Here is a 15314-nt window from a genome sequence, read left to right as displayed (position 1 = left end):
GTCAAGCACGCTACCATTTGGGCCACCCAACCACCTTTCTCCATTTAAAAATAACTAGTGAATGCCAAGCGTTGCGGGTAATAAAAAGGTTTTTGCACAAAAATTGATTTTTAATCAACATATTCATTTACCATCCTATTTTTAAATGAAGGCGTTTTGTTCATTTCTGTGTGTGTTATAAGTTTAATTAAGTTTATGTTACATATACATATATTTTATGAATTTTGGGAAAGTCAGGGCATGTATTTTTCTTCCAGTATACCGGCAGTCCAGTGAGTCATTAAAGATTGGCAGGTGTAATAAGTATGCAATTATTGCATAATACAGCGAGGTGGCGCATGGTGTAGTGCTTAGCAAGCCTGTTTGCTACACGGTTTTCGTGAGTTCAATTTCAGTGCAAAGTGGTTTTTTTTTCATTCCCAACGATAGCAAGTGCTGCAAACGTGTGTATTTTAACACTATAACTGGACATATGAACAGACCAACAAACCAACATATATATCTAAATGTGTGGCTGTCTGCCATTCACATGTCTAGTTCTAGTGATAAAATTATAGAAACTTTGCACTTTAAACCTGCTTTAACTGGCTAAGTTTCTTTACCCAATAGATTTGAGTAACTTATGCTAATCTAAATCTTCACTATAATAAGAGCCTACATTATGTGTCATGATCACTCATGCAATCATGATCTTCAAGCGAGCTAGTAGTAACCAATAGAATTTTCGCAAGCGCTTTGAGCGTGCGACTTCAACTGATGTAATAAATATGTGCACAATTAATCCATAGTATGGAAAATAGGCTGTATGGTGTAGTGGATAAACACGCCTGTCTGCAGAACCGAAGTTTTGTGTTCAATTTTAGTGAGGAGTGGTTTTTCATTCTTAAAACTTTATCGCTATAACTGGATATACGAATGACACTCACATTTATGCATATAGAAGATTTAGACTAGCTTAAGTTACTCAAATCCATTGGGTAAAGAAACTTAGCCAATTAAAATTAAACTTCCTATGCAAACTTTTTTATTACTCATACAACGCCATAAAATAGCGACAGGTAGCGGAAGTCTTGTAAGTAGAATTTACTGATGCTAGCAACAAAAAACTGTTCAAACAATTTCCATGTTTTACAGGATGTCGAGTTTGTTTGTAAATAAATAATATTTCTTACAGAATTGAACTATGCTACAGCTGCTTGTGAAAAAGGGTGGGTAGCTAGACCCGCCTCTGATTCTTGCTACAAGTTTGTGACTACTCCAAAAGCTTCGTGGAAAACCGCCCAAGCAATGTGCAACGGTATGGACGGTTACCTCGCCACCCTAGAATCTGAGGAAGAAATAATATGGATGCACGGCTACAGAAGCTACCACAAGACCCTAAGAGCTACTAGCTACTGGCTTGGAGGTCAGAAGAGCAGTGGAATTTGGAGTTGGGTGAGACCAGATGGAACCTACCCAATCAAAGTATTTGACTGGGCAGCAGGACAGCCTGATAACAACGCAGGTAATCAGAACTGCCTATCGATGTTCGGAGAGCGCCAAGACATGAACATTGGAGGCGTCTGGTTCAGGTTTGATGATGACACATGCACCACATTTAACAACTATGTATGTGAGAAGACTATGTAGCAAGAGCCTATGTCTGTAAGACCCAGTGCAATCAGGAACACTCCCACTGAGGAGCTCTAATAAACAAGTATCATTGGCATATATATCATCTTGTTACTTTTGCTGGCATCAATAAGGTGTAATAGCACTGTCATATTGCATCACGCAGTTAACAGGTGTAATAGTGCTGTCATATTGCATCACGCAGTTAACAGGCAAGACATACGCGTGCAGTACTCACCTGATGTTTAAACGAAATAGTGTTAGATATTACATCTGATGTTTTTGGGCTCAATATCAAGCATCAGGCCTGATAACAGAGATTGTGAAGATGTGATGGCCAAGTGATAGACAGCAGTAAGCAGTAAATAAAAACTGGCCATAAGCCAACGCGCAATGAGGTTTTATTGAAGCAGTGCTTGGCGAGTTGGACATAACAATAAATAGAGAGTAATAAGTTCTTCAAATATCAAAGTTACAGTAAACAGATTTACATGACAATACAAAAAATATCAAATGCTTCAAAAGACTGTACAAAGTTGTGTGTAATAACAATAGTTGTGTACTAATAGCAACAATTCATCACAAAATAGTCTCACAAATTGATGAAGTATATGCATCAAGGGGAGCCAACTAATCGCTACAAAATATACAATGAAGACATTCAAATTTACTGAAAATTTACAGAATCTTGATACGCACGAGCGGATTAAATGAGAGGCCTTCAAAACTCCCAAAACATGCTCAATTAGGCCATAATAATCCCAATAGCACCATCTGTTAGGTATAACAATTATCTGCCCTGTGTAGTACAATAGATGAAAAGGGGGCATAAATCCATACACGCTACTTTCTACAAATGTAGCCTTTTCAACCGTGTGATACAGCAAGGGAGTGTGTGAGATCAAGGCAAGTTGTAAGAGGGCAGTGTTTCAGGATATGATGGCAATACTGGACCTGTGTAAAGTGTTCACTCCATCCAAACTTGATGCCTTTCTTAGCTCTGATCCGGACTCTAGTCTATCCTTGTAATGCGCTGACATGGCCTGCAAGTGATCACAATACTTGAAGACATGATTGCATCAAAAAAATCGATCAAATGAAATTATACCCAATAAAAGGCTAAAGCATCAGCTACAATTTGATGCCATTTTTGTCTTTGTAGACTAACCCTGTCCAGAGATATAAACGTTTGAATGAGATCATTTTTTGAAATGCTCAGATTCAAGCGGGCGCTTTAATTGTGACGTGTATAGTGATACATATGAAAAGAGTCCACAAGTGATAAATATAAGATCTCTTCTTTAGCCAATCATCAGCACGAAAATTTTATATAGGTCATAATAAATGTTATCGCTTGTAAAATGCCTTGCCTGTGGTCTCGAAGATTCTGGTCATTAGGGATTTTACTCAATTACTAGTTCGAGCATGGACATCGTTATTTAATTTACTGAATTAATTGACGTAGTTAATTTACTGAATTACTGCATCTGAATTACTGAATTAGTTTAATTGACGAACAACAGAATTGTAGCAATGCTTCCAGTTCCAGCGAAGGTGACTCAGAGTTTTCTGAGCATCAGGTGGCTAAATATTGGGGCAGACAGCTTATGGTTAGAACTGATTGGCGTCAGCAGCAGAAGACGGTACAATGGAAGATAGAATGGAAATAAATTTATCTTTAACTTTGAGTTTCCTATATATATACTAAAGGTAATAGTTTTAGTACTTATGAATAGAGTTACTAATTAATAAAATTACAACTTTTTTGCTATCATCAATCATCACTTCATAACATTTTTATCGTTTCACCTCGCTATAATATTTGCTTCAAATTTTCTTTGGCAGTTTTAGCTAGTAAATTAGATTTATGATTAGAATTTACGTTCACACTTGTAGAAAGTGAGGAAAATGGATTGATCAATGCTCATCTTTAACTCCCAGAAACGAAGCTTCGAATTGTTGGCTTGGCATACTTATGCTTTTGTTAAACATTTATTCATTTTGAAAATTACACTAACAATCTATCTAACTTCCAATTTGAAAGCTTTTAGTAGATACATGTTAGAACAACATATCTATGAATAACATATATTTATTACATTAGTTTTATTGATTACAGGATGTTTATGTGATGTCACCAGCGCAGCAGTTGTGTTAGTCTGGAAACTGCCATAAATGTGAAAGAGAGACTTGAATGTGTGCTGCACAAACCATGATGTTTTGTTTGAGTTTGCTGCAGTAGAGTAATTTGTCCTATTATATGAGCTGAAACTATGTGAGTGGCCACGACTCGGATGGATGTTTTTAATACAAACTTTATGCCTAGATGAGAATTTTATGGTTTGTAAAAATTATATAATAAAATAATATTGTTGAAGATAATGCAAAACATGATTTGCAGAACATATTGAATGCAACATAGCTCAGTTGCCATCTGTGCTAAAATCTTGTCTGATAGATGGATTTATGAAGTGTAATTAGAGCTGTATTGATAGGTACTTTTGCATAGCTCGACTCAATTCCAACGGACCAAATATTAAGAGCTCAAAAAATATTATTAAGTGAGAACAGGTGAGTCCACAAACTACCACCAACCAGGTGGAAGAATGGCTTTATTAACCCTTTGCCAGAATCGGTGGGTTAATTGGTTTCAAAGAAATTGACGTTGTTTTGCGTTCACTATTTTGGTCAACTGATAAACCCATTTGTTTTGTACTTGAATCAACTAATCAAATGTGACCAGTAATTTTTCTTCTACAAATTGATACTAATAATGACTAGATAACGTTGACTATACAGTGGAACCTCGGTTCTCGACCAATTCAGTTTTCAACCAAACAAATTGAGATTTGTTTGTCTCGGATCTCGAAAATAAATTCGATTCTCGACCAAACTCGAGCATGCGCATTAGAATGACACGTTCGGAACAGTTCCGGAAACAGCATGAAAACATGCGTTAACAGAGGGAGAAGCAAGTTACGCTTCATAAATTCTTCACAAAAAGGAAGGAACCGTCTGGGACGACGTTCCTCTACCGAAGAGATTTGCTGGGGAGACAACTCCTCCATTCGAGTTACCCTAAATTGTTTTGGAGGAAGATTCTCCTTCAAAGATGTGAAGAAAACGTGCTATTGCTGTTTATATTTTCTTTTTCACACGATTTCTGTTGTAACTGATCTGTTGCATTTTTTGCTGTTTTATTATCAATTTTTGCAATTTTTGGTATTGCATCTTAACCTAGAATGTTTTTGATGTCTTAAGAGCAAAACATACAATATTTTTACTTTTGGTTTTCTTTTTTTCATCATTGTTGGCTGTAACTAAATCTATTTTATCTAGTTCTAGTATCTAGAACCTTTTTTCTAGTATTTTCATAACATAGATAGAAAATCTTTTATTAAAAATAAACAGGATCTATATCTACCCGTTTTTATTTATAGTATGTAGTATACAGTACAGTTTATAGTGTAAAATGTTAAAAAAATACTTTACTGAAGTTGTTTTCTCGGCTTGGAACGGATTAAAATTTACATATATTAATTTTAATGGGAATAATTGTTTCGGATCTCCAACTCAGTTTTCGAACAACCTTCCGGAAAGGATTATGTTCAAGACCCGAGGTTCCACTGTACATGACTTTTTTAGGGATACAGTTGGTTTCGCCATATAGTCGAACATATTCTTTCAAGGATGCGGCTTGCTTATTTTATTTAGTAACTAGTTTCCGGTGTGGGTAGCAACTGAGAACTTCGCTGATACAATGGCCGCGACGAAATAAGTTAACTCGACGACCTAATTACCGTAAACTGGCAGAATCATAGTAGGTACTCAAATGTTTACACAGCATTTAGAGGAAACTACTATGACAAAGTTTTAATTTCCCTTATTTGAGGAGTTTGAGACATTCATAATAATGCATTTGTAGCTTAATTAAAAATTTTATTCTAGCAATTATGAGCAAATACAAAATAAAATATATGCCAATAGAGCCGCGTAGGAATAGACTTGTATCGCAATAGCCGATGTGAATACGAGAGATAGCGACAGGCTGTTTCACTATATACGTCATTTTGGGCACATCTTTTTTTCTAAGTGTTTTTACCACAATCAATTTTTGTCGATTTTAATCTTCAAACATCTTGACAATGTGATCACCTAAAACAACAAACAACATATCAACTGATAGAAAAAAATTGATACTTTCTGTTAAAATCCACTAAAATTTGACGCAATCACATCTTTAACCACCACACATCACGCACTGTCTGTCAAGTTTTATCGCTGTCGCTTCATCATTCTGCAACTCTCACTAGTATCTCCACTGATACTAACAGATGCGATATTGTCTCCTCGTGATTACCTATTTTTATTAGTTTATAATTTCAAGCATCCTTCTAACTAACCTATAAACTTAGTAGAAATTACTAAGCTTTTTCCTTTAAGATATTTAGCACAAAATAGAAATTGTTGAGCGACATTTGGCACTACCAAAATCAAGCGACCCGGTGAGACTGATTTCGCAAAGACTGACGGACTGGCCAACCAATATAGAAATGTAATATGGGCATCGTAACTAGTTTGAGGTTGATTATGTGAATGTTGGGTAAGAAAGACAACTTCACCTAGCATCTCCTCCACTCTCAACACTACTTTCTATTAGCATTAGTACACTGGCGTAATAACTATGTGTACAATTATTCCTAGATGTAGAAAGGTGGTTGAGTGGTGTAAAAAGTAGCGCGCTTGGCTCGAAATACAAATAGCTGGGTTCAATTCCATGCTGTGTAATCTTTTTCCCTGACACTCTTAGAGTGACTTGGCACAGATGGACGGATGCGACTCTTATTATAGTAAAGAAGTAATTCTTGGACCACGAAACCACGGAATATATAAGTGGTCTCATTTGCTGAGACTTGCTGTTATCTGTAATTATTCACCTTGGGTATAGTCAACAGTAGCTACTAGCAATATCAACAGAATATCCTTATCACGACGCTCGACTAGAACTGCAGTAGGTTTACAAACCTCCAATTTTACGGCTTTTTCCGTACTCAATGGCCCAAGGCTAAAATCCATCTCATTCTTGTCGGCGAGAGCTCTTAGGTCAAAGTAGTACTTGGCATAAACACTGGAAGGTACATTGGTGTTGAACTGGAGAATCTGGAGAAACTGTCTTTCAAGTGCATTCCTGAAGACATAGTAGAGCATATATGACTGTCTTGTCTGAAGGGATGCAGAGGCGGTCAAGTCATTCAGTGGCAACAATCAATTTTGTTTTGATTAAGAGTAATATACCAGTGAGATATTTCAGTAGTTACACATAATAATAACAGCTGCATAATAAAAGTTTGACCAGTTTGTATTGCGTCTGATATATTTGTAAAACCCTTTAGAAAGCAAGTAGTCTTGGCTCACAATTATAAATATTTTGAAATTCAGTAAACCTAGACATGGTGAGTATTTTTTATGTAGTTATATATCAGTTTACCCTTTGTATAATACGCAGAAAAAGGCAGAATCTCCCATTTTGGCTAATCTGAAAATAATGATTTTCAAATATTTGTTTATATAAGGAAGGATATGATATGAGTAATGTCATGAAAAAGACACTCTAAGAAAGATAAACTACATTTAGATTGAAAGTCAATTAACATATTAAAAAGTTAAAATAATAAAAAAATGTTAAGGTTTGGCATATAAGTCCTACTATAAACAAAGGATGGTTTTAGCTCGAAGGCTTTGCGTGTGTCGATACAGCAAGTGCAAATCAGGATTTGCCTCTTCCAAAATCAACACAAGAGCAATAGAGTGAAGTCCATCGCCATTCAGTTATTTCAGTTCCAGCAGTAATAATGCTGGTCTTGTTAAAGCAAGTGTTAATGATATTAGCATTTGTTTGACAAGCTGAACAAAACAAAATATATAGCAAATCTGAATAAACAAAACAAAATATATAGCAAATCTGAATAAACAAAACAAAATATATAGCAAATCTGAATAAACAAAACAAAATATATAGCAAATCTAAATAAACAAAACAAAATATATAGCAAATCTAAATAAACAAAACAAAATATATAGCAAATCTAAATAAACAAAACAAAATATATAGCAAATCTAAATAAACAAAACAAATCCAGCCACAAGTGTTTCGACTGGCCTCTGCGCTGCTAAAACCTGAAATGTTCTTTTTCAAGTGAGTCTAACAACCAATTGGTTAGTTAAATATCATAGTAAAGACACATGTATGATTAAAGAAACATCTTTAATCATACATGTATGTTGGCATGTATGTTGGCATGTCTGTTGGCATGTATGTTGGCATGTCTGTTGATATCTTCATCATTAGACCAAATACAGCATTTGTGAACCAATGCTTTATCAAGGCTGCCGACACTCTTAAGTACAGCGAGTGGATTAACTTAATTTCTGGGAATTAATGAAATTAAGTTTAACAACAATAGAAAAGTATTAATCATTACTAGAAATTCCGTCATACAGCCCATGACCAAAGTGATATTGGAAAAAAGAAAGAATACTACTGGTTGAGAAATGCAATATTAGCAGTCAAATGGCACTGCAGTGCAATAGAGGAACTGCAATGGTAGCTGTAATGGTAGCTGTAATGTACTGGGTGTTATTATGTACAACAAACAGCAATAATGAAAGGAAAAGATTATATGTTTATATCTCTCCCTGCAATAAGAGAAATGCAATATTAGAAGTAAAATGGCAAGCTGCTGTGTAATATACACAGTTTGAAAGTTGGTTGTGTTGAATGTAGAATGATTTTGACAGCGATCTGTAACCAAAGTGAAGGAATGGGTCATGATCACAGAAACGATGGTTAAGTTGGGTGTGTGAGATTTAGAGTTATCTACACTAACACAACAAAAAAATTCTCAGTTATTTTGCAAAAAAAAATTTGATTCCAGCTTAATTACAGCAGATTTTATGGTCAATAAACTGAATGCATGTTTACCATTAGTGCGAAAACATAGTTATGAGAAAACTGGTGTTAAAGTTTGAGAAATGAAAACCAATGCACCATTTTGTTTAAATTTCAAAACGTCATAGCAACCAATATCAAGAAGTTGTGATATTTATCTAGATTTTTGTATTTATATGCAAAAAATTATGCTGAATTTAAAAATCTACACAGATTTTAGTTGGTTGTCATAGAAATAGTTTTATATCTATAAGAAAATGTAGGCCTATTACTTAATTTTGCAGATACTAAAAACGGCTTGGCAGTACGGCGATATTGGGCACAGCCGTAGTATCATCAACAAAATCTTTAGAAAAATAATAACAGTAACATATTGCACACCATCAGTCACTATATACTTCAATCTTGTAAATTCGAATGATTATTCTTATAATTAAATCTCATAATGATCTAATAAAATCGAGTAATTATTCTTATAATTAAATATTGTAATAATCTTATAAGAATTGTTAGAAAAATATCATCATCATTTCCTTTACTTTCACTGCTTTGGACATCAGTTGGAATACCAAAGTACTCATTATAAGTGTCCAAAATGTCAGAGTTATCTTTAAAATCGGCAAAAAAGAAACGATTACTTTTCAGTACTTCTTCGTTAATTATAGAAACCTTCGGCAATTGGACAATGCCATAGACTGGTGAAATGTGCATGTTTTTCTCGTGAAATGCGCAAGGCTTTGTGGTTCTACTCTCTGTCGCACGGCTTTATGGGCGTTTTGTTGGTCAATCTTAATTTTGATTAAAAAAGGCTTGTCAGGTTTTAATGGCGATTTTAGGTCAAATTAATCTGTCTAGTTATGTATTATCCGATCAGATGGGTAAGTTTTAGGATATTGTCTACACTTTTCAAAGACTTGGTAACATATTTAAATAGGTTTATATGTGTTTTGTATCGTCATTATACTTAAACGACTCCACACAAAAATGGTTAAATTTTTTGATGAGATTTCGGTACAAGGGTTTAAGTACGACGTTGATGAATAATTTTCGGGAGATGAGTGCGCATATGCATTTATCATAAAGCTCCCAAACACTCGCTTCGCTCGTGTTTGGTCGTGGGATGATTTCATATAAAGTGGAAGGAGACAATCGCATCACTTACATATCCTCCACAGAGACTTCTTTGAATATCTGGCAGTAATCAACTGTCCAAACAGCTTGATCATCCCAAACCTTAGAGGCAAGCATGATAGCACCTAAAGTCACTCGCTTCCAGTTGGCAGGTGTCAGCTCAAAGTCGGCATACGTCAGCAACCTCTCTAAATACACCTGTAAGTGAAGAGCTACTGTTGCAAAAAAGGTGGCTTGTTTCATGTTCATATTTTGGATACAAAACCTGATAATTGAGGAGTTAAGGTGAGAGTAATTACAATTAATGAGTCTTGAGAGTTATCTACTCTTGTCATTATAAAACACATTTAGTTTGATTTTGATGTACCGCTGACAGCTTTATGCACTGCAAAAGAGCTTTGGGAAAAAAGTCACTTAAACATGAAAGCGTGAAGAAACCAATTTACATGCATTAAACTATTGCTGAACAAAACAATAGACATGGCCTAAATGAATGTACGTCAAATTGAAATGAAAACTTAAATCTGTCCAACTTTTCACCTTCCTTTCTGGTGTTTCCAACTTTTGTAATGTTTGGCTGTATTAAAACAACAACAATCCTTGTTTTTTATTAGCAACAATTTCTCTTCCTTTCATCAATCTTGATAAGTTCACGCGACACAAAGCATCATGATGAGCAGTGACTAGCCTTAGTGCAAATTGTATAATTAGATGTACCTGAAGTAAACATACATGTAGAGTTATAATACTGTATTCTAGATACATGTACCTAAAGTAAACATAGAGTTATAACACTATATTCTAGATGCGTGTACCTAAAGTGAACATAGAGTTATAATACTATATTCTAGATACGTGTACCTAAAGTAAACATAGAGTTATAACACTATATTCTAGATACATGTACCTAAAGTAAACATAGAGTTATAATACTATATTCTAGATACATGTACCTAAAGTAAACATAGAGTTATAATACTATATTCTAGATACGTGTACCTAAAGTAAACATAGAGTTATAATACTGTATTCTAGATACATGTACCTAAAGTAAACAGAGTTATAATACTATATTCTAGATACTTGTACCTAAAGTAAACATAGAGTTATAACACTATATTCTAGATACATGTACCTAAAGTAAACATAGAGTTATAATACTATATCCTAGATACTTGTACGTAAAGTAAACAGAGTTATAATACTATATCCTAGATACATGTACCTAAAGTAAACATAGTTATAATACCATATTCTAGATACATGTACCTAAAGGAAGTAAAGCAAAAACATCTTCACCTTCCCATGTTTTCGGAGGGATAGTTAACAACATTAACATTCATTATAACAATTTTCATTATTCTTCTTATTTACCAAAGCAATTGGTTAATCAACAATAACTACATGTATCTAGAATATAGTATTATATATACTTATTAATTATCTATCTCTCAATCTAATAATTGAATCACATAAATGGCGTTTCCTTTTCTCTATATTAATAAATCCCGTTTTGTCATTGTGTGTCTGTCTGTTAGTCTGCCTAAATGCTGATAGTTTTTAAAATATTTGACTGATTGTATCCAAGTTTCACATGCCTTGCCTTCCACCAGGTTGCCAAAAATATTTCGTTTCAACACACTCTATTCGGTTCCTGAGACCCTCTTAATCAGCCATCCGAGTAGAATTGACCCTCTTAATCAGCCATCCGAGTAGAATTGACCCTCTTAATCAGCCATCCGAGTAGAATTGACCTTCTTAATCAGCCATCCGAGTAGAATTGACCCTCTTAATCAGCCATCGGAGTAGAATTGACCCTCTTAATCAGCCATCCGAGTAGAATTGACCCTCTTAATCAGCTATCCGAGTAGAATTGATTCTCTTAATCAGCCATCCGAGTAGAATTGACCCTCTTAATCAGCCATCCGAGTAGAATTGATTCTCTTAATCAGCCATCCGAGTAGAATTGACCCTCTTAATCAGCCATCCAAGTAGAATTGACCCTCTTAATCAGCCATCCGAGTAGAATTGACCTTCTTAATCAGCCATCCGAGTAGAATTGACCCTCTTAATCAGCCATCCGAGTAGAATTGACCCTCTTAATCAGCCGTCCGAGTACAATTGCCATCAGTGAACGCATTCATGTATTGTTGTCATTTAAAGCAGTGTATCTATTTGTGTTGAAAATCAACATGAACCATGACAGACTATCTGATTGCAATGAATAAAATCCTGAGCAATGCTGTGCTTAGGATAAAGCCAGTCGCTTTTGAAAAGCATTTAGCACACAAGCCGCTGTCAACAAAACCTTAATTTTGAAAGCAATGACCAAGATAGAAACTAGCATTGTCCAGCCTAAGAATTAATGCGGAATTTTTCAATTTGCCCTAATCAATGGTAGGAGAATAGAATGACTTTTCATTCTTATCGGTTAAACCCAACGTGAATAACCAACACGTCTACGCAATTGCCTCAATACATACTTCATCATAGCCAAAACTATCCGATATATCTCAGAGCATTCTCTACTCTTGTCCAGTCATTGAATTGTACACCCGCCTCCAGCTAAAACTCCAGAAATAAATTGCTTTCTACATTATGAGAGCTTCTAACTCATTATGGTTCCAACTCATTATGCTTCCAACTCATTCGTCTTAATTATGCGCTGATTGAATTTTCATTTCTTTCAGGTTTTACAAAAGCAAGAACTGAGGTGATGGAGAAAGGTGTGGGTCAAGGTTGTAGCTGACATAACAATAAAATGAAAAGACTTGTCTAGAATAGATTTGAAAATCATTACTTTGAAGTATGCGACCAAGTGAAGGGCCTGTAAACCAGTCCCCTTTCCTCTTGTTATTTAAGCCTTTAGATAATGTTGTTACGCTGAACAGATCTTGGCCTGATACATCAATCAGGAAATACAAAGCCCTTTAAGTATTAAACTCACAGACTGACGGATTGACTACGGATTGACTACAGTCTGATACCCTGTGAGATAGCCACCTGGGGCTCTTTTTGAGCGAAGGGGGAGGGTGTATAAATTTGGAATATATGTATCACAGGAGCCATTACGGTAGGATGCCCTTCCTACCACCACCAGTTAATATAATAGCTAATAACCAATAACTCCAACCACTGACCGATGTAGTGATCATAGGTCGATGTAGTGATCATAGGACGGCATTCTAGCCACTGAACCACAACTCCTCTAGTACTAAAATTTTAAATGTCAAAGGTTAATGAAATGGGCTGATCCTATTACAAAGGTTGGGCATTGGGAATCACTACCCATTTGCTTCTTCTCTGTAGCGCTGTAACACAATTAGCTGTACCATTTTTTGACGATTTCAAGTGTGATCACCATTGTGAGACGGCATATGGTTATGGACAAAACAGTGACACGATCTTATGTTTGCATAGGTGTCTTATGTAATAAACACTCAGTGGTACATAACCAGGTGTCTCATGTAATAAACACTCAGTGGTACATGCCCAGATGTCTCATGTAATAAACACTCAGTGGTACATGCCCAGGTGTCGCATGTAATAAACCCTCAGTGGTACATGACCAGGCGTCGCATGTAATTGTAATGGATTTATAGCATACCCTAGGACACTTATGTATTCGCGGCATCTAACTTTTGCGTTTTCGCGGTGTAATCCTCTCGCGAAAATTTAATGAGCGAAACTAAACTATCATAACGAACGAGCGAAAACGCGAAGTTAAATAGCTTTGTTCATTGATATCCACAATAAAATCGTAATATTAGAAATGCAGGCAACTTTCGTCTGTGGTTAGGATAAATAGGAAATTTCTGGTAAACTCATTACAGCTAATACACCAACTGAGCAGCATGGCAAAGCAATATCAGTTTAGTCGCCGAATTTGTAACTGATGAGGATGAAAGTCTGGTAGGTGAAGTCGTAAAATTGAAGAATAATTATTGCAGTGATGAATTTTATTACCATCCAAAAACAATATCAACCCTCATCAGGTCCAACCACATTATCTCTTTCACTGCCAATCATGTACAAATTCGTTACCGGCCTAGTGCCAGCCATTTTACCGAAATTGCCGATATTGCTTCATGATATGTATACAGTATTTTTCAAGTTCTACTTTAATTATCTGTATAATCACGAAAATCTAAACTGGCTATTATGTCATCAACAACTAATTACCTGTTTTATGACTCGCGCGGGGTAGTTAATGAACTCGCAGAAAAATGTTCGTTTTTAGATTAGAAATTCTCAAACAAAAGTTTAAAATTGCTTCGTTGTTTTAGGCTGATTTTATAGAGAAATCTTCGGACAACACAGTCAATTTCATAAAACACTTAAAGACTGTGGGTTATGTGGTCAACAAATAATAAAATCAGGTTACCAGACAATTGCTGAGAAAGTCAGAAAATGCGTTTATGTCAGTAGCCCCTAGAAAACGCATAAATGCGTTTATGGCAGCGTAAGGGTTATACAGTTTTGGTTGTGAAGTTGGTTGTTACCTATCTATTTTCTTCTTCTTGGGATTCGAGTGTGAAAGTCACGGCGGGAGGGACCTAGACGTCATTGATAGTCTAAGAAACAAATGGCAGCAAGTGATCAAATTGAATTGTCGATCTCACCCACACATTTCAACCTGTGGTTTACAAATATGAACTATTCCCAAATTGAATTTTTTTCTTATTAGTGAACTGGACCTGAGGAATGTAATGTTTTTTCCACTGCATTTATTTTCACACCACTATATTTTCGCACTCATCAGAGCCGCGAAATTAAGTTGCATCGAAATTTTACTCTGTGTGCTACTCACGAAACTAAATACTAGCGAAATATAAGTGTCCTAGGGTACATTATCTCTGCGATATGTTGGCCATTTTTGTTTGGCTGAGCATTTTGCCTTCTTCATGACAAACAACCGGTAAACTGAAATTACAAAATGATGAATCATGTTGTTTGCTAAGAACGGTGGTCAGCTTGGTATTTCTGCTGACTCTGGAACTACAGCCTACACGTGAAAGGATAATGATTGGGCCAAGTATATAGAGACTTTAAGTTTATTGGTCTACCATTTATGTTTAGAAGGTATATAACAAGGTGTTACCTTATTTTTTACTCAGTCTTTTTCCTGCTCTTATCTGAATATCATTCTAAGTTTTATTCTATATTCAAGGTATGTCTTAGTCTGAATTAGTAAATAAAAGTAATTATAACCTGTGAAATTAAGCTTGTTGTTATATCTATCAATCTAACTTGTGGATAAGAGATTTTAGTCGCATGCTATGCTATTCTAGGCTGTAACGGCTTATCACCGAACAGCGTTGGTCTATCAATATCTGATTATCTCAGATATTGTTTGAGTCTGTACAACTTTCCATAGTCATCATATCACTATGTCAAGTTGATTATCCTATGTCAATTGATTGTCTCAATTACATAGGACTACGTTATTGAAGTGGCAATTATAACACGAAAGTCATCCTTTCGGGGTTATGGGGTTACATTAATACTGTTCATCACAGTTTAGTGGAGCTGTGGGCATTATCAATAACCAGGAAGTCATCCTTTCAGGGTTATGTGGCTACGCTAACACTGTTCATCACAGTTTAGTGTAGCTATCTAGGAC

General features: G+C 35.5%; 2 protein-coding genes across 3 annotated transcripts in view; one reads left to right on the top strand and one right to left on the bottom strand.

Annotated features, from left to right (window-relative positions):
- Positions 1-1299: 1299 nt before the first annotated feature.
- Positions 1300-1629, top strand: LOC137388167 (perlucin-like). The gene has a single exon (XM_068074671.1). It carries the CDS (start codon positions 1300-1302, stop codon positions 1627-1629), a length of 330 nt encoding a protein of 109 aa, XP_067930772.1.
- Positions 1630-1975: 346 nt separating this feature from the next.
- LOC137388907 (cyclin-Y-like) overlaps positions 1976-15314 on the bottom strand; it is a 28120-nt gene continuing 14781 nt past the window's right edge. For both annotated transcript variants that reach the window (XM_068075393.1, XM_068075392.1), the window contains exons 6-8: positions 9723-9889; positions 6637-6799; positions 1976-2654 (exon numbers count right to left, since the gene is read on the bottom strand). In XM_068075393.1, the coding sequence (XP_067931494.1) occupies positions 2541-2654; positions 6637-6799; positions 9723-9889 (444 nt within the window). In that variant the 3' untranslated portion in view covers positions 1976-2540. The remainder of the gene's footprint in view (positions 2655-6636; positions 6800-9722; positions 9890-15314) is intronic.

Source organism: Watersipora subatra, chromosome 2 (genome assembly GCF_963576615.1).
Source record: "Watersipora subatra chromosome 2, tzWatSuba1.1, whole genome shotgun sequence".
Taxonomy (NCBI): Eukaryota; Metazoa; Bryozoa; class Gymnolaemata; order Cheilostomatida; family Watersiporidae; genus Watersipora; species Watersipora subatra.
Note: the sequence above shows the minus strand (reverse complement) of the source record. Positions and strands in the feature narration are given on the sequence as shown.